The following is a 14,849-nucleotide window of genomic DNA, read 5'->3' as shown; positions in this document are numbered from 1 at the left end:
ATTTACTAACCTATTGTCTATAGCAGCTACAATGGCAGAAGAGTATTTGAGACAGATTGTATGGCCCACAAAGCCAAAAATATTTACTGTCTGGCCCATTAGAGAAAAAGTTTGCCAATCCCTGGTCTACACCCATAGTTCTCAGACCTGGCTGCAAGCTAGAATCTTTAAAAACTTGCTGTTTGGACCTCACCCCAAGAGATTTTGATAGAACTGGCCTTGGGTGGGACCAGGCTTTTTTTTTTTTTTAAAGCTTTTCAGGTGATCCCCAGGGTTGAAATCCACTGGGCTAGATGGAGTGTGAATGGCCCCGTAGCAGCAGGAATATGACTTTGTTTACTATCCTGGTTCCTAGGAGTTACTCAAAGTCTACATTGAAAGAGGCAGCATTATCTCTGGTGAGAAAGGGCTGATCCACCCTGAGTTCTTGGATTAGGTGGTGGTGAAGCTTGACCTTATCAGCCATCAGTCCTGCCAACATTCCTTCTGAGGCTCCAAGCCTGTCTCACAATGACTGTCTTCCATTGGTGCGCTCTCTGGTTTTTTTTTTTTTTTTTAAAGACAGGATCTTGCTCTGTTGCCCAGGTTGGAGTGTGGTAGTGTGATCTTGGCTCACTGCAGCCTCAACCTCCCAGGCTCAGGCGATTCTCCTACCTCAGCCTCTTGAGTAACTGAAACTCCAGACGTGTGCCACCATACCTAGCTAATTTTGGTACTTTTTGTAGAGATGGGATTTTGCCATGTTGCTGAGGCTGGTCTCAGACTACTGGACTCGAGAGGTCTGCCTGCCTCCACCTCCCAAAGTGCTGGGATTACACATGTGAGCCACCGCACCAGGCCTTATTGGTGCTCTCGCTATTGAAGGATTTCTCATTTGCTGTCTTGGTTAGGAACAGGACTACAGGCAATCCATTCCAATTCAAAACCTTTTGTTTTCCTTAACACAAACGTGTTGGAGCAGACAGGAGAATAAAGAATCATGGAGCATTTTTCCCATATATTAGTTGGCAAGCCAGATTTTGAAGGTTGCAGCAAAGCATATGTTTCCTGAGAAATAATCCCCTCCTCTGTCCTGGAGGGAGAATTCTTGGTTAGGATTTGATGGCATCTTGGGTTGCTTCTGTAGATCACTCCCAGGTGGCCTTACTTGATTGTTTTTGGTCTTTTGCTTATATTGCCTTAAAAAAACCCATCCTGCCCACTTTGTTGGCCTTGCATATTTCTCCGTGTACCACTCTGGTAGATAGTACCTGTCAACCTGGAACCTGTCAGGGCTTGTCGGCCTTTTGCCCAGAGTCATTCTTGGCTCCCTTGAGCCCTGACAGTGCTGATCCGTGGAGGCCTACACCTGGTCCTAAGGAGCAACCTGCCCCAGAGGATGTCTTTGAAGAAGGTCTGCTGGTCTTTTAGAGCATGTCTTCTCTCTGGGGTGACCTTAGGTTTCCATAGCTCAGAGGAGACCTGCACATAAGACAGACAAAGACAGACAGAGACACATGGGCACACACATTTCCCCTTTCAGTAATCTGTCAAACTGAAATCCAGAGTTAAGTAGTGGGGTTTGCAGCATTTTGAGTGCTAAATACACAGGTCAAGTTCACCCATTGGGTGGTGGGCACTGGGGAGCTGGAGGACCGTTTCTTCTTCTGGGAAAGCTAGCCCAATTAAAGGATCTTTGGCAGCTGACCCACAGGAACCCAGATTCTAGACATGAAGCCCTCTGTGAATGATGGCATAGTGTATTATAGATCAAGTCGCTACAAACTCAGTCTTTTAATCTATAAAATGGGCAAGGAAACGTAAGTATCATTTCACCTTCACAAAGATTTTATGAGAATAGATTAAATAAACGTGAAAGGCACTCTGTAATAGCAAGGTATAATAATTTACATTGCTGTGGTCCAGCTAGGCTATAACCTTGTTATGTTATCATCTGAGGCAATGTTATATGCCTGAGCAGACTCCATATTGCTATTTAATAGCTCTGCCCACTCAACTCTTCAAGAGAGAAGAACACTTTGGAGGTGAAAGTCTGGTCTTTATCATAAACCTCGAGACTGGAGACATGTCTTAATAGAGGAAGATATTCCATTTATAAATGTTGTGGGAGGCTGAGCCCGGGGCTCACTCCTGTAATCCCAGGACTTTGGGAGGCCGAGGTGGGTGGATCACTTGAGGTCTGGAGTTCCAGACCAGCCTGGCCAACATGGCAAAACCCCATCTCTACTAATACAAAAAATTAACTGGGTGTGGTGGCGGCACCTGTACTCCCAGCTACTTGGGAGGCTGAGGCAGGAGAATCGCTTGAACCCAGGAGGTAGAGGTTGCAGTGAGCTGAGATCACACCACTGTGCTCTGGCTTGGGTGACAAGAGTGACACCCTGTCTCCAAAAGAAAAAAGTGTTGTGTAGTGCACGCTGTTATGGGGTCTGGAGTCCTGAGCTGTTCTCGGACTCTGTGAGTGGTTCTAGTAGACTTACTGGCAGATCTGAGGAACTGAGAATTTTATTTATAAATTGAATTACATTATTAAAAGTTATACCAGTGTTCACAACCATCCTTAGTATTTGAAGATAAAATGTATTCGCTGTGTTAGTTACTTGAGTAGACTTTTCCCTTATCCCAGTCCTGGAATTTTATAATTTTATAGAGACCATAGCAAAAGTAACATGAATGAGATCCATATAATTAAAAGGTATTCAGTCATTTATGATGGTTTCAGCTGCAGCAGAGAAGACTAATTCTCATGGGCCTGGACAATAAGGAAATTCATTGTCACATAGTGGAGTCCTCTGGAAGTGGGGTGGGATTTCCCATAGGTGGATTCAGTGGCTCAGTGGTGTCATTGGTTTGTCAGTTTCCCCCTCTAGGAGTGGATACATGCTGAGTCTCTTGGGGAGAGGTGGCTACCCAGCACTTCCAGGGTTCTGGTACTTAGGAAGGAGAAATGGGGGAAGGTTGCTGCATAGATGTCCAACAGTATCCAGGACACCTCCCCTGTGTATTTCAAGTCTCTTTGCTAACTTTCCATATGAAACTGCACAGACAGAGGAAGATTGGTACAGATTTTTTTTTTTTTTTTTTTTTTTGAGAGAGTCTCGCTCTGTCACCAGGCTGGAGTGCAATGGCGTGATCTCGGCTCACTGCAACCTCCGCCTCCTGGGTTCAAGCAATTCTCCTGCCTCAGTCTCCTGAGTAGCTGGGATTACAGGCACCCGCCACTACGCCCAGCTAATTTTTGTATTTTTAGTAGAGATGGGGTTTCACCATTTTGACCAGGATGGTCTCGATCTCTTGACCTCGTAATTCGCCCACCTCGGCCTCCCAAAGTGCTGGGATTACAGGCGTGAGCCACGGCGCCTCACTGGTACTGATGTTTAGCTTTGCAGTGAACTTTGTTGAACTTGGTGGTAGGCTTACTTTCTACCCTTAATGGGAAAGATCCCAGGTGATAACTCTTGGCCTTGTGTTCCTCCCACTGCAAGTTGACAAGTTGACACATGTGTTGTAGTGTTGTAAGCCAGGATTCAGCAAGCCCTAACCTCATAGCCTCATTTGCATATTATCTCTATCCCAAGTGAAAGGCCTTTAAGCTCAGATCTGGGAAACTTAAAAGTCCCAGGAGTTTAATATGGAGATGTTTTCTATAAATTATTTCTGCCTCTTAAGGGCATTGTTGGAGATGTTGCTTTCATTACCGATCTTAAATGAAACCAAGGAGTCAGGCAAGATGGAAGATGTAGGATTTGGAAATAGGCAGTCTTGTCTAAGAAAGAATTGTTTGTAAAGTATTTTACTCCATGTCTTTGAGAGATCATGAGTCTAAGTATAAGAAAATTGGAGATAAAGTTGGCAAACATTTAGCTCTTCCAGTTGTTTATTTCCAGTAGATTCAGTTTTTTGAAATTCTGACTGAATGGGACTGAAATAGTAGATTTTCCATAGAACTGTTATTAAAATAGGAGATCCGACTGCTCAAATGAACTTTGGATGTGGTTCTAATTGAGGTTTGAAGTAATTGTGCTGTTGAAGTTACTGGATGGTGTTGAGCCATCCTTTGTAGTACATAGTCCGCAAATGATTTTGAATTGGTTTCTCATTGTTGGCACCTAGTTATCTGAATGACAGCCAGCCTTTGATTCTCAGATCAAAGGAGTTAAAGAAAGGACTCCATCCCTGCAGGTGTGTCTTCTGAGCAGGTGATGTTAATGACAATAACTGGGAGGCAGAGGGCACCAGAGTGGGGTGGTTTACAGATGCAGACAGTCCAGCATTCCACTAGCTAAGCAGAAGGGAAGCCATGCAGCAGTGGTACAGAGCCCATGGCTTCAGAAACCTAAAGAAAGGAGGCAGAAGCATCAAGAAAAAGCACCGCAGAGCGGTGGATGGGGTGGTAGAAATTAGGAATAGCCACTTGCTGCTCCAGCTGCCGTAACACTGGAAAAAGCTTGCAGCTCTCTGTGTGCACGAAAATTTGCTGACTGTGCCTAGCGTGTAAATAGCTCTGTGGCTCTTATTCATCCCTAGGTATTGGTTACTCACAATAATGATGCCATGTCTGTAAAGAGACTTTAAATCATGTACACTGCACTGTTTAGGAAAGCATTGAGGTATGTGATGTCTTTTAGCTAAACATTCATCAAAACAAGTTATTAGAGTAAAAGCGTGAGTGCCTCACTTCAGTTTCTGGGACAAACAACTTGGGGGCCCATCTTTCCATCTTTTTCTCAAGACTGCCAGATACTGACGTATTACTAGAAATCTTTTTTATTTTACAAATTTCTAATGATTTTTTTCCTTTCTTGTGTCAAAAATTGTTCATCTGGAGAATATAGGTGTGAAGAAAATAAAAATAAAATCATTTTTAATGCAGCCACTGAGAATAACTGCAGTTAACTTTTTGGTTCTATCTTTCCAGTGACGTCTGTATATGTATTTTAAAAGAAAGTAAAAGTAGGTTCATACTGCAAGTACTATTCAAGTATTAAATACAGTTTCCTACGTCATAATCATACCTCTTCCCTCCCCCGCCCGCTGTGTCTCTATGGTGTTTAACTGTAGTAGTTTTATAGTAGAACTAAGCAGAGTTTTGATTGACCTACAGCCATGTATTTTATTATATGGGATCCTATAGAAAGTCCTGATTCAAATATCAAACATCAGGAAGATTTGAAGATGTTAAATGTCAGTTCTTTAGGAGCCAGTGACCTCTTATAAGTCAGAGATTTAGAGTTATTTAATGCAGTGAATCAGAAGTTCCTTATGTGTATGTATTTTGAAGGATTCATTATAAAATAAAATATTTTCTTTCTCTTTAGCATTCTCTGGATATTCAACAAATACAAAGTATGACCCACACCAGATTAAAGCAGAAATAGCAAGTCGTCGGGATAGGGTGAGTAAAACCGATGCTTTTACAACCAGGTGGATGGAAGCCTGAGGCCTCGCAGCCTAGGCTGCTGGTGTTCCCCTCTGGTTGACTCCTCCTGGAGGGATCGCTAGCAGTGTTAGACTGGAAGGGTTCTGAGGGTTCTGATGCTCCTTCCCCGGTAACCCCTGAATTATCTATGTGCTACCGTGTTTCATCTCTTCAGACCCTTGTCTTGGTTGTCTGGGAAGGGGAACACTTTTGTTGCATTTGGGACAAAGCACGAGAAACATCTTGGCAATGAAGCCTGCTCCTCTCTTGGTGTGTCGTTCCCTGAATCAGGGTGTATCTTTTAGTGCGGTGGTTCTCAAATTTTAGCACAGCTAAGAAAAATACCTGGGAGCTTGTTCAAAGTGCCAGCTTCCAGGCCTAGCCCCTGAGTTTTGACGTGGACCTGGAGCGGGTCCCAGAATCTGTTTAAAGAAGCACTCCAGGAGCCATTGAGTTTCAGGTAGTCAGAGAGCAGGCTTCTGGACACAAAGTTTCATGTGCGGTGGTCTGAGAGGAGTGGGTAGAAGGAAAGATGAAGAATGTGTTACAAAAGTTGCCAGTTGTAATGTGGAAACCTTGAAAATGTTACTGGTGCCCCACTTGGGTAAGAGTCTGTCTAATCTGGGATTTTTGTATCTAAGCACAGCAGGTCTTCTAGAAAGGCTGCTTTTTATGCATGTGAATGGAAGTTTATAGTGAGAAGAGATGATCTTCCGAACTGCAAGCTGAGTAGAAACTCAGATGACAGTGTTAATAACAACTGTAGAAATCATTCTTCACAGCTGGTTTTTGGAAAAAAAATGTGATTTGTCTTTAGCTTTCCAGATTAAAACGAGAGCTGACCCAGATGAAGCAGGAACTGCAGTACAAAGAAAAGGGGGTGGAGACCCTGCAAGAGTGAGTTGCCTGGACACTTGTTCCAAAGCTTCATGACCTTCACTTTCATGCCTTTATTTATGCTCATGATTTTCCAATGCTAACTTCAGAATCTCTCTTTTCCTTGAAGATATTTCGTTGCTTTAAATGGAAATACTCGGGAAACAAGACCTTTATTTTTATGTTTATGCACGTTTGCTATAGCTGTGCAAGGCACTCATGGCTATTTACATTTAAATTAGACTTTTTCTTAGTTTTATTCTTTTAAATTTTTTGTTCTAAAATTGACATTTAAAATAAAAGAAAATTAAAAGTTTAGTTTCCCAGTCTCAGTAGCCACATCAGAAGTCCTCAGTAGTGACATGTGGCTAATGCAGGTTTTCTCCACCATTTAGCACTAGTGGGATTTGGGGCTGGATCATTCTTGTCTTGGGGGGACTATCCTATGCACTGTAGAATGTTGTCTTGGCCAGGCCTGGTGGCTCATGCCTGTAATCTCAACACTTTGGGAGGCCGAGGCGGGTGAATCCACCTGAGGTCAGGAGTTCGAGACCAGCCTGGCCAACATGGTGAAACCCCATCTCTACTAAAAATACAAACGTTAGCCAGGCGTGGTGGTGCATGCCTGTAATCCCAGCTACTCGGGAGGCTGAGGCACAATAATCACTTGGCAGGCACCTGTAATCCCAGCTACTCGGGAGGCTGAGGCAGGGAGAATCTCTTGAACCTGGAAGACCGAGCTTGCAGTGAGCCAAGATTGTGCCGTTGCACTCCAGCTTGCTCGACAGAGCGAGACTCTAAGAAAAAAAAAAAAAAAGAATGTTGTCTTTACTCTTTACCCACTAGATGCCAGTAGCATCTTCCACCTGCATTGTGACAACCAAAAATGTTTCTAGACATTGCTGAGTGTCCCCTAAAGAACACATTTAATCCCAGCTGAGAACCACCATGCTGGTGGCTACTGTATTGAACACCATAGGCGATAGATTTCCATCATCGCAGAAAGCTCCTTTGGACATTCTGGTCTGTAGGTCTTCCTCCTGTTCTCATTTTGACAATTAGAACTTTATCCCTACTAAGAGATTGGGGATGAATTGTTTACAATTAGTGAGCTGTATCAAGTCTGCAGATTTCATGAACTAGAGGTGGTGTTTGAGAAATGGCGCTGGCGTGGGTCTGAAGGTTTGCCGAGCCATTCTGTCCATTCACTGGCTTTCCTTGCTGAACTTGCACATGTGCCTCACGCCCTCTGCACCTACTTTTCTCATCTGCAAATGGTGATTGTTTTAGGCAGCTCAGGCTGCTATGACAAATACCATAGACTGGGTGGCTTGAACAGCAGATATTTGTTTCTCACAGTTCTGGAGGCTGGAGGTCCAATATTTGGTTTCTGGTGAGGGCCTGATTCCTGATTTGCAGATGACCATCTTGTCGCAGTGTCCTTTATGGCTAAGAGAGCAAAAGCTCTGTTCTCTCTTCCTTTGCCTAATCCCATCATGGGGTTCCACCCTGTGACCTCATCTACCCCAAATCACCTCCCAAAGGCCCCACCTTCAAATGCCATCACATTAGAGGGTAAGGCTGTAACATAAGAATTTGGAGGACACACAAACACACAGTCCATAACAGCAATCATTGTGCTCAGTTATACTGAGGACAGCACCAGCACCTGGTACATGGCCAGCCAGAAACAATTAGCCCGACTCTGTGTGGTTACTGTTACTGACACAGGTGGGCAGCATGTTGCCTCTTTCATCCTGCGTGCAGACGCATGAAGTGGTACACGTGACTGCAGCACTGCTCTTTATGGGGAAGTAATAAAGGAATGTGAGGTATAGATGTAATTACTACCATTACCCAGCTATGTGTTTGTGTGCATTTTGGATCTACACTCAGAGCTTCCTTTTATTAGCCCTAGTTAGTATTAGTAAAGCTTCTTCTTTAGTTTTTTTTTTTTTTTTTTTGACAGAACCTTGCTCTGTCCCAGGCTGGAGTGCAGTGGTGCGATCTTGGCTGATGGCAACCTCCCCCTCCCAGGTTCAAGTGATTCTCATGCCTCAGTCTCCCCAGTAGCTGGGATTATAGGTGCCTGCCACCACACCTGGCTAATTTTTGTATTTTAGTAGAGATGGGATTTTGCTACATTGGCCAGGCTGGTTTCCAACTCCTGACCTCAGGCGATCTGCCCACCTCGGCCTCCCAGAGTGCTGGGATTACAGGCATGAGCCACCGTGCCCGGCCTCTTCTTTAGTTTTATCTTAAGCAAATCAAGTTTCTTTTCCAGCCAACCAGCTGCTGGTTTTGTCATTCATGCAGTGCATAAGCCAGAGTGCTTTCCAAATGCACTGACGTGTGTTCTGTCCTTTTAGCCCCCCACTCCAGCCAGCCTCCAGATACTCCAACACCTCCTCAGATGCAACTGTGTGTGCTGTGGCAGTGTCATCCTGTGTCACTTTGGCTAAGGGAGTGGATAAGGAATAAGCAGCAACAAATCATTTGATTGGTGACAGGTCACCAAAAGTTATTAGGACTACCTAGTTGGATTTGAGGTGAATTTCCTACCTTCATTAGGCCACACTGTAGCTGTCTCTCATTGTGATACAGTGTCTGTGGGCAATAGGTGGTTTTTTGTTTGTTTGTTTGTTTTTTGAGATGGGGAGTCTTTCTCTGTCACCCAGGCTGGAGTGCAGTGATGCGATCTTGGCTCGCTGCAACCTCCGTCTCCTGGGTTCAAGCAATTCTCCTGTCTCAGCCTCCCAAGTAGCTGGGATTACAGGCACATGCTACCATGCCCAGCTAATTTTTGATTTTTAGTAGAGACTGGGTTTCACCATTTTGGTCAGGCTGGTCTCGAACACCTGACCTCAGGTGATCCACCTGCCTCGGCCTCCAAAGTGCTGGGATTACAGGCATGAGCCACCGTGCCCTGCCCAGTATGTAGTTTTAATGTTAGTCATTGTGCGTGCTGGAGGTTGCAGTCAATGTCATTCTCATTTGCAGCTGTGAGGAAGGTGACTGGGGTTCAGGAAGAGTCTGAGTTTGCTCAGGATTCCTGAGCATCAGCGGGGAGCCACGTCTGGCACTTCCCTCATGGCCGTGGTTTCTGGAGTGGGTTGCTGGGCTCAGTGCCTGTTGCTTTGCCGTGGCTCCATCGTTCTGGTGAACTCCATTTCCTTATTTGAAGACGAAGGCCATATAGCAGTGTCAGCTGTAGACGGACTGATTTAGAAAATAAAACGTACTGCTGACTGAGAAAACCCCCTTCTCCTTAGCATGGCTAGGATGTGAATTCATCTCTTGTAGTTGCAGTGGTTTCAAGAATAGGAAAAGGCAGCCTCTGTTTCCCTAGGGGCATTAGACAGAGAAGCAGGAGCCAGAATAGCAAGAATTTTAACTTTACACCTGCGGCCAAAATGGAGCGCAAGTTGTGCTCCTGGAAGAGAGGCGGGCCAGTGCTGTTTGGATTTTCTTTCTGCTTTCATTATCAAGATCCCACGCTTGGGAACAGCAATTGTAAACTTGCCACTTGCCAAGGGGAGGCTCCTCCTGCCTGCCTGAGCCAAGGGGAGGGAGGCTCCTTCTGCTTGCCAGAGCTCATGAGAATACCCGCCCTCCCCCTGGAGGCCAAGGAGTGGCCTGGGGAAGGCTCTGGACCTGGCCTTGGTCCTGAGGGGCTCACCCCACCTCATGCCTGACCAGGGGCAAGTCGGCTTTCAGGAGGGAGCTGCCCAGAGCCATTGTTTAATGGGCATGTTGCCTTGGCTCTGTCTGACGCTGCGTTGTCACTGTGCATGTTTACTTTATTCTGGGACAGACAGAGCCTCACAGGAAGAAGAGAAAACACAGGCACCCATGCCACTCTTAAAATATTTTTGTAAGTGGAAGATAATCTGGTAACCTTTCTCTGAGTTCCACAGCTTATGAGATGAAAACAGCCTCATTATTTTTTCTGGTATTGGACATTGGGCTTTTATGTTTGGATCGAATCATGCAAATGTATATTTTTTAAATTGAGAAATTTTAGAAGGCCTTTTCAAGCATTGAAAATGTGATTACCCCATCTCTACTGGGAAATCCTGACTATACATACAGATAGCACGTGAGCTGTTATACCTAAACATGAAGCATCTCTGATTTTATCACCAACATTGCTTTAAGGCAGTGGCCCAAGATTTTCCTCCAGAAAATTTCCTGCTGTTCTCGCTTCCCAGAATATCCAGTGTATTCTTTTCCAGAGCACCTCACCAGGAGTTTGGCTGCTTATAACATTTTAAGCTTGCCTTGTTTATCTTGGTGAATTTCCTGGCTAGCAAGGAAATTCATCATTACACTTGGGTCCAAGTAAGGAAAAAAGAACCTTTTGTATTTTACTTTAAATCTATATATGTTGTTCATTGTTGTAGAGAGGAATTGGCCACAGATATGTTTGCTGGGTTAATGATAGAATATGTACATGGGTGTGTGTTATATATGTATCTACGTGAAGTGTATACATGTAAGCTTTTAATGATGGAAAATATCAAACATAAAAGTAGAGAGAATAGTATACTAAAACCCTCCTGTACCTCTCACCCCATTTAACCTGCACAATTGCCAGTCTTGGTTCGGTGGTGACCCCGCCGCATCTGCTAAGCTCTCACGGCCTTATTGAAGCAAATGCCAGAATCCCATTTAATCCATAAATATGTCTCCAAAAGTTATGGACTTCTTTTGAAAATAATTCTAATCCCTGTACCCCACTTACTAGGCATCTTGTGTCCAGTGAGCTCTTGCATTTCTTCAGGTGTTTGGGTCCAGTTTGGGCCACAGAGTGCCTTTGATTGATGTCTCTTATGTCTTTTCTTTTCTACTCTCCCTCCTTTTTTTCCCCCTGACAGCTTGTTTGTTGGAGAAAGTAATTTGGTTGTCCTATAGAATTTCCCTAATGTTGGGTTTTGCTGCTGAAATTCACATGATGTCATTGAACATCTTCCTCTGTCCCTTGTTATTTATGCAAATGGGTATAATAGTTTGAGAGGCTTGATCTGATTCAAGTTCGATTTCTTCTTTTTAGTAAGAATGTTTTTAGGTGGTGGTGTTACTTCCATCAGGAGGTACCACTCTCTGCTTGTTTCTTTTTGTGGTGTAACGATGATCGGTAGGTTCTGGCCTTGTTAGCCCAGTGCTTTGATTTATATTAGTAACATTTCTCGTCAGCTTTTTACCTAAGTTGTGGATGTGTATCTTTCAGGATAAGTTCCTGAAAGCAGGCTTGGTAAGTTAAAGGGTGAATGTATTTGTCGTATTATAGGTTGAATATTTGTTATCTGAAATGCTCAGGACCAGAAGTGTTTTGGATTTCAGGTTTTTTTTTTTTTTTTTGAATGTTTGCATCATACTTACTGGTTCAATATCCCTAATCCAAAAATTTGAAACCTGAAATGCTTTAGTGGTCATTTTCTTTGAGTGTCATGTCAACGCTTAAAAAGTTTCAGATTTTGAAGCACTTTGGATTTCGGATTTTCGGATTAGGGATACTCAGCTTGTATTAGATATGGCCAAATTCCTTTGCTGCGGGGGTTGCACCGTTTTGCCTTCCTACCACTAACATATGAGTGTTCTCGTTTCCTGTGGCTTTGCCAACAGGATGTGTTGATAAGCATTTGCATTTTTGCCAGTCTCATAGGTGAGAGATAGTATCTCAGTGTAGTTTCAATTTGCATTTCTCTTGAGGCCTTTTATAAAAGTCTTCAGAAAATAGGAGCACCATTTACCATGAGTAATTAAAATTTACAGAAAAATTGAGCTTTTCCAGTGAAAGATCTCCTAGACTCTGTTGCCCTAAAGTTTCTGAAACGTTTTGGAAAAATTACCTTACTGTAACTTACTACTAGTGTCCAGGGGCAAAGGGAAGACGCAGGACCAGAACGTGCCATGTTTCCCAACTGGGTGATGTGCGTGAACGGACCAAGTGCACCAATAGATGTGGGCAAATTCCCCTCTCCAGCTCCTGCCTGGAGCTCTAGAAAGCACCTTGTGTTAAATTTTTTTTTTTTTTTTTTTTTTTGAGGCATAGTCTCACTCTGTGGCCCAGGCTGGAGTGCAGTGGCACGATCTTGGCTCACTGCAACCTCTGCCTCCCGGGTTCAAGTGATTCTCATGCTTCAGCCTCCTGAGTAGCTAGGACTACAGGTGCACACCACCATGCCCAGCTAATTTTTGTATTTTTTAAAGTAGAGACAGGGTTTCTCCATGTTGCCCAGGCTGGTCTTGCACTTCTGGGCTCAAGCCATCTGCCCGCCTTGGCCTCCCACAGTGCTGGGATTGCAGGCGTGAGCCACTGCACCTGGCCCCTTATGTTAGCTTCTGAGTGGTCCTGCAGGTGGGAAGCTCATTTAACATTGCCTTTCCCTGAGTTTCCTGCTCGTGTTATTGGAGCCTTTTCCTGCCATGATACCTATAATGTCCGTGAGCACTGGCTTGATGGCAGAAGATGCTTTTGGGGAACTCTGCCTGGCCACCTTGTCCATGGTGTGCTGTTTCTGCACCTGGCCTCTGATCCTTCTCACAGCTTCCACCACCACGGCTCTGGGCCAAGCACTAATGTGAGTCTCCATCCTCGCACAGTAGCCACGGGGTTCTTCCACAACTGGTGCTCTCCTTGTGGTCCTCCTGTGGCTCTCTCTCACCTACAACACAAGCCAGACTCTACATAGGCTGGCCGTCTGCCCTGCCTCATTTACCTCTAGTTTCACCTTTGAAAGGGATGTCCTGTACCGTGGGTACTTGGAGCTCCCTCTGCCTGGAATGCTCTTTCCCCCAGATGCTCACATGCCTGCTCCCTCCCTTCCATGGGCCTTTGCTTAGTGACTTCTGGAGAGATCCTGGCTTAACCATCCATCTAAAAATGTACTCTATCACACTCTGTCCCCAAACTCTGCTTCATTTTTTTTTTTTTTTTTTAACATTCGTGACTGCCTGACCTAAGGATGTACTTTTCATTGTCTGTCTCCTTGGCTGGAATCGTGCTGCACGAAGACAAGGACTTGGCTTTGTTCGCTGCTTCATCCTGAGGACCTAGCCAGTTCTCAGCACAGGGTGGGGCTTGGGAGTGAATGCAGATTGCCCAGGTGTTGGGGGGAGTGGCTGAAGTTGCTGTTCCTGCCGGCTAGTAGCCATCACAGTGTCCCCTTCTTTCTCGGACACTGGGACACTGAGTGAGGGCACATCTTTCCTTGGCCGAAACTTTTGTCCCCGGGCTAGAGGAACTCAGGGAGGCCTGCAGACGTTGCCCAGTCACCTTCTTGCTAACTGTCCTCTAGCACGGCATTCTCTTCTGCATTTTGTGTGATATTCTTCTGGCCTGGGTTTTAAGAAGTCCTATTATCACCGCTCTTCAAATCACAGAAAGGGATGCTCACCAAATGTTCCACTAACTAGTTTCCATGAGGTACATTCTTAGCCACTAGGCGAGCCTCTGCTTCAAGACTTTTGATTTCTTGATTAACTTCCCAAATGGGGTGAAACCCATTTGTCTCCTTAAATACGAGCCACTACATCCTTCTAAGCATGCAATACTAGAATGAAGCATTACTACATATTAGAATTAGCATTTTCTGTCTGAAGGGATTTAGTAGTCTCAAGAAAGGGTGGGATTGTTCACTTAGAACAGGCTTAAAGTAACAATCTCCCATTAGTGTAGCACCTACGGTACAGCCCATGCGAAAACCCCGGCAATACTCAGATAACAGCAGAACGTACAGAAATGGGCTGGAAACAAAAAGAGCATTGTTCCTGGTTGTGGGACAGGTCTGGTGTCCCACACAGGTCTCACTGTTGATAGAAAGCCGCCGGAAGCTTTCTGAGGTTCACCCAAGGCCCTCTGCCAGAGCTGCTGATAGAAAATGTAGAAGTTGTAACAAACCTTTCCATTCTTTTGGGTTGTAATCTGTGGTATTAACACAGAATATCTTTAGAGGGCTGGCAGCTCTTTCCTTCAAGATGTGGGGTTAAGAAGTTATGTGGTTTTACTCTTATTTTTGCTAGTGCAATTCTCTTTGACATCTTAAATTGAACAACCAATATGGAAATTTTAGGGTGGCAGGAGGTAGAGGTTGACAATTAATATCTCTAAAATGCCTTTTCCATTGTACTGGGTTCCTCCTCTGAAGCTGTATCTTCTTCTTTTCTCTCCAACCCATTTCTTTCAAGAGCACACCATAAAGTGCACCAGTTTACTTTGGGATGACATTTGACTGATTATATGGGTGGCCTTCAGGTTTGACACAATGGGCATTTAGAGGCCTTGACTTTTAATATATTGCGAACCTGGTGATGGAGCAGACAAGTCCTGGTGTGGGGGGCCTTGGCCTTGAACTTCACTCTGCCTGTTACTGGCTGTGTGACCCTCAGCAAATCACTTAACATCCCTGAAGCTGAATGCAAAATGTAGAGGGTGCAAAAGTGAAGACTGTGAGTCTGTGCACTGAATTTTGATTTCATATTGCATAATAACTTATGTCTTTGTTTATTCTCCTTGAGCAGTTACCGCTTTTCTATCATTTTATTTGTGATG

At 44.5% G+C, this 14,849-nt stretch overlaps 1 protein-coding gene across 1 annotated transcript in view; it reads left to right on the top strand.

Moving 5' to 3' along the window:
• The window catches only part of WWC3 (WWC family member 3), an 82,143-nt gene that overhangs the window by 10,310 nt on the left and 56,984 nt on the right, over positions 1–14,849 (top strand). Inside the window, exons 3-4 of the mRNA XM_011966834.1 lie at positions 5,319–5,395; positions 6,237–6,316. Of these exons, the coding sequence (XP_011822224.1) occupies positions 5,319–5,395; positions 6,237–6,316 (157 nt within the window). The remainder of the gene's footprint in view (positions 1–5,318; positions 5,396–6,236; positions 6,317–14,849) is intronic.

Source organism: Mandrillus leucophaeus, unplaced genomic scaffold, assembly GCF_000951045.1.
Source record: "Mandrillus leucophaeus isolate KB7577 unplaced genomic scaffold, Mleu.le_1.0 Scaffold777, whole genome shotgun sequence".
NCBI classification, from domain to species: domain Eukaryota; kingdom Metazoa; phylum Chordata; class Mammalia; order Primates; family Cercopithecidae; genus Mandrillus; species Mandrillus leucophaeus.
This window is presented reverse-complemented; position numbering and strand designations above follow the sequence as displayed.